Here is a 14642-nt window from a genome sequence, read left to right on the forward strand (position 1 = left end):
TTGAAATTTATTTGAAATATCATGTATCCAAAAAAATCCATTATTGATTTCTTTCCTCTAAATATATGAAATTAATTAATTAAAGTAATATAAGAAATTTGACACTGTATCCATAGTATCTGACAGTTACTGAGATCATATCAGGCCTCTCCAGCACTGGGACTGGTGAGGGATTATCTCATTTCATGGTCTTCTTTGGGCTCAACCCTATGATTCTTAGTATTATTTCTTAGAGGCAATCAAGAAATGAAGTAAGATTTCTTGCTTGGGTGGAACAGTCTCTAGGGCAATGTGGGTTATGTCCTAAATCACTTAGAGGGCAAGATTCACTTCTTATACCTGTTTTATGCTAGCTCAGTGCTTTGTACACAGTTGATACTCACAGTTGATAACATTGAAAGAAACACTGAATGAATGAATGGGAAGAGAGGACAGTGGCAGATGTGCTTTTTGGATATTTATGGAAAATTTCATTTGTAAACAATGTTTTTAAGGATCTGAAAGCCCGAATGCAGGAGGCCATGACTCAGGAGGTGTCAGATGTTTTCAGTGATACCACAACTCCCATCAAGCTGTTGGCAGTGGCAGCCACTGCTCCTCCTGATGCACCCAATAGGGAAGAGGTGGGTGTCTGAGGTCTTCCATTTCTTCTACTGGCCATCCGTGTGTGTGCATGTGTGAAGGTAAAATGTGACTACAGTGTACATCAGGGGTGGTTGGGAAATTGTGGATGAAGGGTAGAAGAGGGAAGGATGGCCTTGCTACTTCTTATTTCAGTCACCACGTATTTCAGCTAGGAATCTCTTTAGGACATGTCTTCACTTGCAAGTAGTGGAAGACCTGACCATCAGACATGAAAACAATGGGTTTTATTTTTATCACATAACAAGAAACAGGGAGCTAGGTAGCCTTGGCATTGATTCTGCAGCTTGACACCTTAAAAGCTGGCATCTCTGTGATTTTCATGACCTTTCCTGATACAGATGGCTGATGCAGCCCTGGGCATTATGTTCAAGGCAGTAAGAAATGAGGACTGGGGTCACCCCAGTCATAACCGGCATAATAGTCCCTCTAGGCATAACTGTTACTTCAGTGTGTCCTTAGGACAGTTTATTCTTGACATCGAAGTCAGGACAATTCTTTTAAGACATTTGATGTCATTCTTTTACTCAAACCTTTCAGATTATTCCTCTCTGTCCCAGAGTGAAGCCTGAGTCCTTACAATGAACAGTAAGGCCAGTGATGTGCTGGTAGACCAGCTCTCGAGGAGAAAACAAAACACAAAACAAAAGACTCTGATTTGTAAAGTTCGTTGACTTTCATGATGTAAATACTCCCACAATGACTGGTTCAGTGTGAAGTCACTGTAAGCAGAATTGGGAAGAGATGGGCACTTCTGGCTGTTATGAGTTTGTGTGAGTTGATACCAGCATCTTTGTCACACCACTGCATCTGAGATGGTCCCCCATCTACTTCTCTGACCTCATGTGGTACCTCTTATCCCTCTCATGCTCCTCTCTCTGCATTGATCTTCTTGTGTTGTATTCCCAGTATTTCTTGTTTATATGTTCTAATATTGATGCCCTTGCTCTTGTCTTCTCTGGTCCTTCCACAGATAACTGCAAATGCTGTTCACTCACTCTCTTCAGGTGTCTACTGAAACATCACTTTGGGGTCACCACCTAACAGTCAACCCCAGCCCAAGGAATTTCCTTGTCTGCACATCCTGTTTCTCCTTTGTGTTTATCAACACTTGCGTATTTACCTCATTTTCCATTGTATGTTTCCCTCATGTTAGCATGAAAGCTCCATGTGGGCAGGGATTTTGTTTTGTCATTACTTTATTCCCATTTCTTGGAACAATTCTTGGCACATCATTGGCACTGAATAAATGAAAGTAAACACTCTCCCAGAAATCCTCCAGGAGACCTTTGTGTAGATCTCATTGACTGGAACTCTGTCACGAGGCTACCTCACTGCCAAGGAATCTAGGAAAGCAAGTATTTGATTTTCTAGACTCTGTAGTACTGGCAGTGAAGGAGAAGGAGTTGGGTCAGGCACCCAAGACAGTGTAGAACAGGTGGGCAGAGGTTTGTGTTATCTTATTTGCTAATTACCCCCATTTTTGTTCTGTAGCCTTGATTCCTGGGCAGTTCAGCTCATGGTTCACTTAGGCTGGGGTAATTTGCTATTTTTTCATTCCAGACATCTCTCGGTGTCGGATGGGTAGGTAAACTTTGCTGGTAATCTCTACCTAGATACTGCTGATTACCACAGCATGTATTGTCCTGTTTTCTTCCTATTGGAAATTTGTGAGTTGCCACTGACTCTTCCCTTCATCAATAAAGTAAGACAAGCCAATTTGATCTCACAAATATATCTTGAATTTTAATTTCAATTCATGTTGCCACAGCTGTAATTCTGATCCTTGTCCCTTGCTGCCTGTGTGATTATGCAGCTGTGACTGGTCTTTGAATCAGTCACTAAGGCACAAATAAAATAAAATTACAGGTCTGAGCCTGATATTTTCCTGCTTAAACCTTTCAGTGGTCCTTCCTTTTTGCATAGGAGAAACCCAGGGCTCTGTGATCTGGCTTCTAATACTCTCCTTACCCCTGTTTCCCACAAAGCCCTGCCCCTCAGTTCATGTCCCAGCAATAAATACCTCTTTGCTTATAGTTTCCTGCCTACTCTGTCCTTTCTTTTCTCTATGTCTTTGTTCTCTCTGTCTCTCTACCTAATTATCTTCCCCATCATCTCTTTTGGCTAATTTCTATTTATCCTTTATTCTAGTATCTTTTTCTTCCTGGAGAGGTTAAGTGCCTTTGTCCTCCCAAGTATCAATGCTTAAATTTATTATTGCAGATAGCACACAACTATTATAGGCATCTGTTTATGGGCCTTTTAAACCCTGCTAGGATGTGAGCTCCTTGAGATGCAGAAATAATATCTTACTCCTCCTTGTATCTTCAGCACCTGTTCCAGAGCCTGGCACATAGTAAGTGCTCAGTAAATTTTGGTTGCGTGACAAGAAAAGCAAGCTAGATTAAGTCAGAGGGAGCAGCAGACATGGTCTGGGATTGAGATGGTTGACAAAAGCCAGCCAAATCCTTGTATATTCAGAGTAGGGAGACCAGACAAGGAAAGAAATAAGGATGGAGGCCAGGAGAAGAGGACCAAGGAGATCAGAGATTTCGGAAGAGATTCTGAGCATTAAATGGCAAGAACCCATTAATGACTGAATCCAAACAAGGGGCCAGGATGGAGAAGAGACTTGAGAGGGGTAAACATAGAACCCTGGCAATGAGGAGCCTGTTTTTGGGCCAAGAGACCTTTAGACATTGTCTGCTAGGAGCCAGAACTTGACTCCAAGTATAGGCAGGTAGACCTGGAGGAGGTAGACAGGAGGGTAGATTCTGCTAGGCACTCCTGACGCGCTCTGTGTATAGTATAAGTGTCACCCAGGACTGCTGGTGAGTGTCAGTCCTCATAATGTTATTCAGACAAATGACAGAGGGACTTCCGTTCTCTAAGTTCAGTTGTCCCCTTCCAGGTATGCGACTTTGAATAACATCCATGCTGAAGAAGATGTGTGAACTGAATGAACAATTCAGTAGATAGTGTTGCTTTGGGGTCATGGAAATCAGCTGTATTTCCCTTGTGTCAGGCCTGGGTGTGAGCACCAGCTATCGTTTTTCCTATGGAGGCCAGGGGCAGAACTTTTACAACATTAATGGTAATGGGATATGTGAGGGGAGCTGCCCTGAGGAGGCTGGGGCTCTGGTTAGGACTCCGTGGATAGTCTTGGCCTGTAACGCATTCAGCCACCAACCTGGAGTAGGTTTTTCTGACCTCTTCAAACTAGAGGATAAGCCTTTGGGAAAGGGGGATTAAGTCTTTGGATGCTGTGAACTTCTGCTTGTAGACCCCATAGCTCTGTATGTCTTGTTTGCACTTGGTAAGCATTAGTTGAACTGAAATTCAAGGGTGTGTGTGCACTTGTCTGCATACATGTGGTGCTAATGACCAAATCTCTGAGGACATATGGCAAGGCCAGGACTCAATGTGTGACTGTTGTCTTATTAGCTGGGGTTTGATGTCATCTCCTGAAGTTTGCTCAAGCAGTTGCTGCCTCTACTTATAAAGAGAGAATTTTCCCTTAGGCTGTCTGACCTGTTTTATTGAAATAAAATTACTTAATATCTGTTTTTTTCCTCAAGGTATTTGATGAGAGGGCAGCTAACTTTGAAAACCATTCAGGAAGGCTTGGGGCCACAGCAGAGAAGGCGGCTGCTGTTGGAACTGCTAATAAATCAACAGTGGAAGGCATTCAGGCCTCAGTGAAGACAGCCCGAGAACTCACACCCCAGGTGAGTTTCACTTCCTTTTTATCATGTAAGTTCATACCATAGTGAGTAAAGGAGGTTAACTACAGAACAGTTTCTATACATTTTTGAACACTTATTATAAAATATCATGAAAAAACCCACATTTACCCTTAGTGCCTATAAAATCATTTTTATGTTGTTTGAATTTTTTTTTTACAATGATATGATTAGTTTTGAAAGTAGAAGAAACCAGTAAAGTACCCCCCTCCCATGAAGAATTAGAGAAAAATTTGATAATCTTGAGAGGTTATAGTTGGGTTTGATTTTAGAGTTTATGCCTTTCCGCACACTTCTTTGAGGGTATTTAAACATTTTTAGCTGTGTTTATACTTAGTTTTCTTTTTTCTTTAATTATATAACCAAGATATATCAGACTGTGAACAGAATATTGGAAGAGTGGGAACAAAAGAAAAGAAATTGGACAGGAATTAAAGTTCTAGTACATGACAGACGTTCTTTAAAAAAAAAAAATCAGTTCAATGTCACTAAATAGTGTGATGTTTGTTTTTATTTCACTTATTTACTTATTGTTCACTTATTTACTCAGCACATATTCCTTAAATGCCTGTGATACATTAGAAACTGTCTTTGTTTTACAGATTTGTGATACTAGATTTAGTGGGAGCTTGTAGGCAGAGACAGGGGACATTTAGCATGTCCCTTCATTGTTCAGCTTTTATCCATGTGGCATGTTAACAAGTTAGATTCTCTTGAAAAATAACACTTGTCTAGCTTTTTAAAAAAACATGTCCGTAAAACATGAGTGTATCTAACTTTCCTGAAAAAGTCCCATAAAACATGAAGAATAAAATACAGAATTTCTGTATAAAACTGAGATTCCTAAAAAACAGAAACACAGCAGTAGGCTTAACACACCAACTACAGAAAGAACCAGGACTTTGGAGACAGATCTGGACTTGAATCCTTTCCTCATGTGTAAAATGGAGGTAACTCTTTCCTAGTGGATTGCTTTGAAAATTAAGATGTTTCTATGTTATACAGCCTATAATTTATCAAATACTCAGCAAATGTTAGTTCCTTCCCCTAGAGCTGTAACTGACTAGCTAAGAGCTCTTGAGCAAGTGACTTCAATTTTCTGTGTCTTAGTTTTTGCAGCTGTGAAGTGGAGAAATTACTATCCTGTCTCTCTCTCACAGGCCTGTTGTGAGGATTCAGCCTTATAACAGATGTGAAAGTACCTTGCTAACTATAGACAGTTGTTTTTAATAAATACTCATAAATCTGTTATAAGTAATCAGTATCTTTCTCAATGATGCTTTTTATGATGCAAGGACATGGAGGGCTTAAGTATTTGTCTGTTTTGTGTATGTTTGGAAGTATCAAGCAAACACTCCTTTACTTTGTTACTTTATTAGCTTCTTAAAATCAGGCTGTGACTGTAAAACCTTTTCCAAGGGCCCATTCTGGGGAGCTGTTTTTCAGATCAAAACTAAAGTGTTTGGCCTTAAAGGAGACTTGTCGACTTTTGGCCTTATAGTGCCACCTGCAGGTGAAGAGGGGGAGGCTTCTCTCAAGGCTTACGTTTGAGTGCGAAGGTGCTCTTGGCGTTTCAAGGTTATTTGTCATTCCCAGGTGGTCTCAGCCGCTCGCATCTTACTTAGGAATCCTGGAAATCAAGCTGCTTATGAACATTTTGAGACCATGAAGAACCAGTGGATCGATAATGTTGAAAAAATGACAGGTAGAGTTGTGTGCAAAATTCTTGCTGTCTAATCCATGAGAGACAAGCTCTGAGAAACTCAAGCAGGACCGGTTATGTTACTGAGCTGCAATTGGACAAAGGTTCTGTCATGTGCCTGACAGTGTACTTGGCCCTGTTTATGGCCTCTGAGCAGCGGCGGCTTCTCATTCAAGCCTTGCAACTTTGTCCAAAGAGAGACTCTTTGGGCCTCTTTGATTTTAATGCCGCCCTCCCAGTGTGATGTTTGTTGTTACAGCTCCTATCTTCTCTGAATAGTGTCTTTTCTCTGTCTGAGCCAGGGTTTGGTTTCAGAGGCTGAGAGGCAGTGTTTGTGGATACAGTAAGTGTCCCTGTCATTTTCAACGGGTTCACATTTCAAGGAACCACAATAGCTACCATTTAATACAACTTGTCTCAGAATTTCCTCCAACTTATCAACTACGTAGTTTTTTTTTTTTTAAAGGAGAAACCAACAACCAACAGACCTGTGTCTGTGCAGTTGAAGTGGCATCTCTGAATCTTCTTCATTCTCTGTGGAGGGAGGGATGGGAGAGGAAGAGATGAGGGAGGTAGGCGCTTCAGCTTCCCTGCACGACCTGCTGGGACAGGGGTCCTTAGCAGCCAGTAATGAAAGTGGAGCTCCTTGGGCATCTGAAGACAGGTAACAGAAACAAGAAACAGGCTGTTAAGGTTACCGGAATCCACCGCGTGGCTCATCTTGGGCACTACAAGCTGCCAACAAGCAACAGATGGCTGGGGAGTGAGACGGAAGGAGAAAACATTCTTAAGAGATAATGTGGTGCTGATGTGGTGAAGGTTTCAGACACAATCCTGGTTTCCTCCTCATGTGAAAGCGTTACTGGGTGTCTGTGGTAGATATAAGAAGGCTGGGACCACGGCTGGTAAAAATGCTGTGAATCTGTTTGGCCTCCTGGGCTACATTCTCACTCCCCACCCGCTACCCACCCTCCAGTGGTGCTTTTGATTGTGTAAGAAGGATTTTGAGCTGAAGGCAAGAATTATGAGTGTTGTACTTTCACATGAATGGGCATCAGGGTTTTGGAGTCTCTATTCTTCTAAAATAGAAACTAAACTCCATTTCTATTCTCTGGACAGGGCTGGTGGACGAAGCCATTGACACTAAATCTCTGTTGGATGCTTCTGAAGAAGCAATTAAAAAAGACCTGGACAAGTGTAAAGTTGCCATGGCCAACATTCAGCCTCAGATGCTGGTCGCTGGGGCAACCAGCATTGCTCGTCGGGCCAACCGGATCCTGCTGGTGGCTAAGAGGGAGGTGGAGAACTCTGAGGATCCCAAATTCCGTGAGGCTGTGAAAGCTGCCTCTGATGAATTGAGCAAAACCATCTCCCCAATGGTGGTGGATGCAAAGGCCGTGGCAGGAAACATTTCTGACCCTGGTAAGCAATGCATGGTGTGGTTCACCTAACCTGAGAGGTTAATTCAGGCAGCTGACAGGGAGGGAAGAGAAGATGCACCCCACAACCCCCACATACAAAGTCTTGAAGGAAAAACTAGAGTGTGCTAGTTTGAGTATGCTAGATTAATCTTTTTCTATTCAAAATATATTGGACAGAATATTTCTTGCAGTGTTGGCAGGGTTATTGTAAATTAGTTTCTCTGGAGCAATTTCTCTGTACTTTCTTCATGTAGCCTGACTAAATAGCTCCTTGTCCTGTTGAATCATTATTTTGGAAATTTCTCAAAAGATGCATAATAATCAATTTATCAACCACTTAACTTATGTCACTTGCATAACTTCTGCTTTTCTTAAAATGCTTTTTCTCTAGACACCGTTCTTTATTTCTGTCAAATTTGGAGGACCTGAGTTGACCTGTGGGTCTCCTAGGTGATTATCTTGATCCTACACCAAAGAATTTGGGTTTTCTTTAGCTGAATTTTGATCATGTTTTCATTGCTGCTGAAGATGTTTCACTCCTTTCTGGTAGGAAACATCTGAATTCCTTCCTTCTGTGAACCTCCAGTGATTCTAGCCTCATCTTTGAGTAGGATCACTCAGTGTGAGACAGTGGGAAGAAGGGGCTGCCCTCTTCATCCCCAGCCCAGGCAAAGTCTACCTAGTTTTCTCAACTGACCATCACTAAAGACTTGCTCAGTTTCCTAATTGGAGTTTCTAATAGTTTGAGTGGTTTCCCAGGTGACTCAGTGGTAAAGGATCTGCCTGCCAATACAGGAGACATGGGTTCAGTCCCTGGGTTGCGAAGATCCCCTGGAGAAGGGAATGGCAAACCGCCTCAGTATTCTTGCCTGGGAAATCCCATGGACACAGGAGCCTGGCACGCTACCATCCACGGGGTTGCAAAAAAGTTGGACACAACTTAATGACTAAACAACGACAATAGTTTGAGTAAATTCTTTAATTCTAGGTGACAGGATACAGTAGCAGCAGCTCATTGTAGGGGTTAATATGCTAAATGCCAAGTGGAGTAGGTAGGGAGAAAGGTGAGAAGTACCCCAGGGAAAGTCTGCCCCATCTGAAAGTGACATCTCGCCTGTTCTGAGTGGGGCATGCTTATCTCTTGACTGCTTTATCATGAGAGGGGATGAGCACCACCTGATCCCAAAGTGTTCCTGCCCAGGAATGTCCCAAGTGCTTGTCAGCTGTCCAGGCAAGAAGGTCCCCTGAGCACTACAGGGAACGGCTGGTTTGTGCTGCTTCTGACTCTGCGGGACTCAGGGCATCTGCTTCGCTCTTACCTCCCTTCCCTTTCAGTCACTGCCTGTGCCACTTACTGGCAGCTTCACACCCAGCTTTTGTTACTGGAAACCAGTTCTTCTGCTGGACAGACAGTGCTCCAGGTTACTGACCTACCCAACTGAAAGTGAGGGTGTCTGTGTTTAGGACTGCAAAAGAGCTTCCTGGACTCAGGATACCGGATCCTAGGAGCTGTGGCCAAGGTCAGAGAAGCCTTCCAACCTCAGGAGCCTGACTTCCCGCCTCCTCCACCAGACCTTGAACAGCTCCGAGTAAGTAAGCCCAGATACAAGGGGAGAACTGAGAAGCAGGGTGCTGGGACTGCAGTGGCAGAGAGGTAGTCTGCTCTGGAGCCTCTGTCACCAGGTAGCTTTGTTTTATTTTACTTGAATCTCAGTCAAAGGCACAACTCAGCTTTCATTTTTGAATCTAGGGGAGTCCTAACCCAGTGCTTATGCATTGGGTGTGCTGGGTAAGTGGAGAGTCTGTGGTGTTGGTCTGCTTTGATGGGGAGTGACTGGAGCAGAGGAACTGGCTATGGTCAGTGTGAATGTGACGAGTGATGAGTTAGTGGGGTAGGCTGGTGAGGAGTGGGAAAATAGCCATATTGGAAATAGCTTGTCCTTAGGAATAGCTTATCAAGGCAATAATTTGATTTAATGTCCTGATTTACTTTCCTGTATTTCATGTCCCAAATTTGCTTTCCCATGTTTAAGTTTCTAAGTTTGTTGAGGACAAATTTGGGTGATTGTGCCCATAGCTAATGACTAGTGCTTCCTTAGCCACCAACACTTCTTTTTTGATATGATTTGATTCTTTCCATTTGGTGGACTGTGGGTGGGTGGTTAGAGTCAGGAGATTGCTGTTCTGGGGAATGGATTCTTATGGGATTAATAGAGTCCTGACATTTGGAATCAAGAACTTAGAAGTCATTTGGTCTAGACACCCCTCATTGGTAAACAAGGAACCCAAGGCCCTGGGGAGAAGTTTCATGCTCATGCAGCTGCCCCTCAACTCTGGTCTGAAGTTAAGACCAGAACTTAGATCTTCTTTGAGGATCTTTGGCTTGGTATTGCCATGCATGCCTCCCTGGGATATGTCCAGAACAGTAGCTGCTAGTTTTTTGTGAAGAAAAAAGGAAGAAAATATGCTTCTGTTGAGATTGAAGCAGGTGGTCCTTGTGCTCAGTGTGGATGATTGTGAATGTGGGTGACTTTTCTGGGGATGCTTTTTTTTAATTAAAAAAAAAAAAACTTGTTTATTTTTAATTGAGGAATAATTGCTTTACAGTATTGTTTTGGTTTCTGCCATACATCAGCATGAATCAGCCATAGGTATACATATGTCCCCTCCCTCTTGAACTTCCTTCCTATCTCCCACCCCTCCCACCCTGCTAGGTTGTCACGGAGCCCCGGTTTCAGCTCCCTGAGTCATACAGCACATTCCCACTGGCTGTCTGTTTTACATATGGCGGTGTATATATTTCCATGCAACTCTCTCCGTTCATCCCATGTCCACACATCCCTACCTCCTCATGTCCACAAGTCTGTTCTCTATGTCTGCATCTCCACTGCTGCCTTGCAAAGAGGTTCATCATCACTATCTTCCTAGATTCCATATATATGTGTTCATATATGATATTTGTTTTTCTTTTTCTGATTTACTTCACTCTGTATGATAATGCTCTAGGTTCATCCGCCTCATTAGAACTGACTCAAACGTGTCCTTTTTATGGCTGAGTAATATTCCATTGTATATGTACCACAGCTTCTTTATCCATTCATCTGTCGATGAACACCTAAGTTGCTTCTATGTCCTAGCTATTGTAAATAGTGCTGCAGTGAACATTGGGGTAATGTGTCTTTTTCAATTATGGTTTTCTTAGAGTATATGCTGGGGATGGTTTTTAGAGGAAAGGAAAGAATTCTAGTGGGGTTGTTCCTAGAACTTTACTTATAACCTAGCAATTCTTTCTTAGCTGACAGATGAGCTTGCTCCTCCCAAACCACCTCTGCCTGAGGGTGAGGTCCCTCCACCCAGGCCCCCACCACCAGAGGAGAAGGATGAAGAATTCCCTGAGCAGAAAGCCGGGGAGGTGATTAACCAGCCAATGATGATGGCTGCCAGGCAGCTCCATGATGAAGCTCGCAAGTGGTCCAGCAAGGTAAGTAATGAAGCTCTTCTTATTGAGAAAGGATGAGGAGCCAGACACACAGCCCAGGAAGAGTCTTTGGAAAATCATCCTTTCTCTGCTTTGGTTCGTGTTGTTGCCAGTAGCAGGATCCTCTTCTTTCTTGTGATTTAGTGAGACATTTCTGGTACTTGATGATTTCTCCTTCTAGCAGCTCAAGTGAGAGCTAGGACACGTGTGGCTTGAGATGAAGGTTCCTTTCCTCTGTCCTAGGAGTATCAGCTCCCCTGATGGTGGACATTTAGTCTCTAAGAAATTTCTCTTCTTTCTTGGGGTCACTGAGTGTTGTTAGATGCTCTCTTGTTAATTATCCACACTCCAAACATGGCACAGTCTTCTGTGGGCTCTGCTATAGCTATATGAAATATTTTCATTTTCCTTCTCTTTTCTCATAGAATCAGATATTTGGTATCTTAAAAGCTTTGCCTTTGTCCTTTTATCAGAATCATCTTACCCTTCAATTCAAGACAGCTTCAGGCTAACTCCCAACAGATCTGGAAGTGTAAATGTTAATGTGGTTGGTGAAAATTTGGATGCTATAGCAGTCATGCCTCATGAATAACTTTTGCCTGTGTGCCTGTGCATGCTCGGTTGTGTCTGACTCTTTGCAGTCCCATGGACTGTAGCTTGCCAGGCTCCTCTGCCCATTCAGTTTTCCAGGCGAGCATACTAGAGTGGGTTGCTCTTTTCTCTTCCAAGGGATCTTTTCCACCCAGGGATCAAGCCTGTGTCTCTTGTGTCTCCTGTGTTGGCAGGTGGATTCTTTACCACTGAGTCACTTGGGAAGCCCCTATTTGGCTCTAAATGATGAAAAGTGAGTGGTAGCCTTTCTAGATAAGAGTTGTCGGTTGTGTTTCTACTATGACCCTACATCTTTATTCCCAACATCTATTTTCCTTTTTCTTTTTATGCTCTCCATCATCTCAAGCTCTTGTATTGAATATAGTTCCCAAGGGACCTACCGCACATCCAGTTGATCTTGGGTTTTTTTCAGGCTGGGAATTTGACCTTGGTTTTTTTAACTCTGTATTTTTCTGAACTGTTAGCTGTGAGTCCAGGTTCATAGAAGGAATGGTGACCTTGCTGGTATTGGACCTGACCTGTGGACTTTTACATTCATGTCTCTCCAACTGGGGCATGCATACCCCTGGGACCGTTAGCAGAGTCCCAGTGCATGTGGGGAGTGGAGTGGGGGTGACAGTGAAGGTTGGTTTTACTTAAAGATTTTAAAGAAAATTAATTTATTTATTTGGCTAGCCTCATGGCCTGTGAGCTCTTAGTTCCCTGACCAGGGATCGAACCCAGTCCCCAACAGTGAAAGCGCTGGGAGTTTCCCAAAGAAAATTTAAATTTCATTACAATAAACCCAAATACATTGTGCAGAGGAACACACAGTATACATGAATTGTAAAGATAAACATAAAACTTGAGGGTGGACAGCATTGGCCTAGATGTTTATCCCACTCTGCCATTTGTCACCAGAAATCCTTAAATCTGACTGTGTCTGGTGGTTTGCCTCTAGGGTTTGCTGACTCCAAGCTGTGTGAAGTCAGTAATTACTTGAACCATGTGTGTTTAGGGAGGTGGGGAGTGGGATGTGTTTGTGACACAATCAGTCTGTCTTTATACACTTTGGGACTCTGAACCCCACCCAGAAGGAGTGGGCTGGCCTTACCTTTAAGGAATGTGGGGATGAGTCCTGGTTGAGACAGTTTAGGTGAAAGGATTTAGAAGGTACCTCCACCACTTGTTGGCCCTGAGCCCTCCAAGTTAATAGTCAGCTTTTGGAGGCAGGCTTCCTGTGTGGATTAAGATTTTTAGGAGTTGTAGCAACCTCAAATAAAATTCGACACAAACTGTTACTTTCTCTTGGTTAGAGATGTTTGTAATCTGAGATTACATACCCTGAGATGTTTGATATAAAGAACCAGTGTTTGCCATTCTTTATTATTATTATTATTATTTTTTGCCATTCTTTACATCAGTGGTTTGGCTTCATTGAGGGCAGTTCCTTTCATTTTCTTTCCCTCTCAACTTATTCTTAGCATCTGATCTCCCTGCTCCTCCCTGGGCTTTCAGAATCCCATCCCTGGTATTAAATTAATTGTCTCCCCCAAAACACACAGGTCCCATTCTCTCATGGGCATCAACTTAGAGCTCCTCTGAACTCAGCCTTGATCAGTTGACAAGTTCATGCCTTAATTATCTGTGAACTGTGTAAACTGAGTTTGGGCTGAGTGCAATTGGAGAAATTTAGGTTGTACCCAAAGAATAGCTTTCTGAGACAGTACTAGTGATAGATGCAAAGTAAGATTGTGAAGCATTGTGTCTGAGGACCTCAAATAGGGAGAACTGCTCTGAAGTATGTTTTCCTGAGGTGGATGCTGGATGAGGTGCCTTCTCGAGGCTCCTTCTAGCTGGGTAATCGTGGGGTATTTGATAAGCCCTCTTCACTCAGCGTTGTGTTTTCCTTTCCTCTTTCCTGATTTGATATCTGTTGCTTCCAGTTTATCATTTTAGATTCTGGGACTCTTAACCCCAGAAGGAAAAAAAAAATTGTGTCTGGCAGCTGCAGAGCTGACCCAAGATACCTCCTGTGTCCAGGAAACTGTAGAACAGTGTTCACATGAGTCAGCAGGTTTTTCACTTTGTTCTGTTCAAAGCAGCTTGTGTGGCTGCATTTACTTTTCCCCTCTGAATTCCTTTTAAAGTTAATAAGCTACTATTGATTGATTGTTCAGCTTCTCAAAAATGTTCTGACCCAAGAATTACTCTTTGGTAGTAAGTGTGTTAAAAAGGAATGCCAGTTTCTTTCTTTGTATAAATATGTCTCTGGAAACCTTTGCTACTGGAGTAAGCAAGCCTCTTTCTCTTGCTATGAGCAGATTGGTGCTGGAGGCTGAGAATTCCCTTTCTGCGGAGCTTGGCTCATCTGACTCCTGGAGGGAATCCATTTTCTTTCCCATCCTAGGCCAGCTTGGGTTACTAAACCAGCTGAAGCTCAGTTTCCCAAGCCCTACTGCTCTTACTAACACTGTCCCTGTTTCTCATCCTTCCTGCCATCGACCAAGCCGGGTAACCCAGCCGCTAAGGTGGGTATAAGTGTTGTAGCTGAGGCAGAAGCGGCTGATGCTGTTGGGTTCCCTGTCCCCCCTGACATGGAAGACGATTACGAACCTGAGCTGCTGTTAATGCCATCCAATCAGCCGGTCAACCAGCCCATTCTGGCCGCGGCTCAGTCATTGCATCGGGAAGCTACCAAGTGGTCTAGTAAGGTACTGATGAGCACCCCCCCAGTGGGGCTGCTCTCTATGCATCCGGCCATGTGCAGCCTTGACACATTGCATCACTCATGATCTGTGCGGGTCCTGTGAGTCTGGGCTGGGTGGGCGTCTGTCTGTTTGCACCTTGTTGTTAGGACTGGCTTCACAAGTTTCATAGGTCTGCTAATGCCAGATTAATTGGATTGCATTCATGTTTGGGGGTTAGAGAGAGATGGGGTCACTTTTTGAAAGGATTCTTTTTCTTACTGACCTTGTGGCCAACATTGAAACCTTAAACCCCTTGGGAAGCTGTGAATGCGTCTCTCAATGACTTTCAGGTCAGGAACCACTGTAGACCATTAA

The 14642-nt window shown here is 43.2% G+C and overlaps 1 protein-coding gene across 2 annotated transcripts in view; it reads left to right on the forward strand.

Annotated features, from left to right (window-relative positions):
* Positions 1 to 14642, forward strand: part of VCL (vinculin) — a 108381-nt gene that overhangs the window by 87077 nt on the left and 6662 nt on the right. Inside the window, exons 13-19 of one of the 2 annotated variants that reach the window (XM_020914488.2) lie at positions 495 to 623; positions 4221 to 4370; positions 5982 to 6090; positions 7207 to 7509; positions 8973 to 9097; positions 10804 to 10989; positions 14088 to 14291. In XM_020914488.2, coding sequence (XP_020770147.1) covers positions 495 to 623; positions 4221 to 4370; positions 5982 to 6090; positions 7207 to 7509; positions 8973 to 9097; positions 10804 to 10989; positions 14088 to 14291 — 1206 coding nt within the window. The remainder of the gene's footprint in view (positions 1 to 494; positions 624 to 4220; positions 4371 to 5981; positions 6091 to 7206; positions 7510 to 8972; positions 9098 to 10803; positions 10990 to 14087; positions 14292 to 14642) is intronic. The other variant, XM_020914490.2, reaches the window with a different exon arrangement.

The sequence above is a fragment of the Odocoileus virginianus genome, chromosome 7 (genome assembly GCF_023699985.2).
Source record: "Odocoileus virginianus isolate 20LAN1187 ecotype Illinois chromosome 7, Ovbor_1.2, whole genome shotgun sequence".
Classification (NCBI taxonomy): domain Eukaryota; kingdom Metazoa; phylum Chordata; class Mammalia; order Artiodactyla; family Cervidae; genus Odocoileus; species Odocoileus virginianus.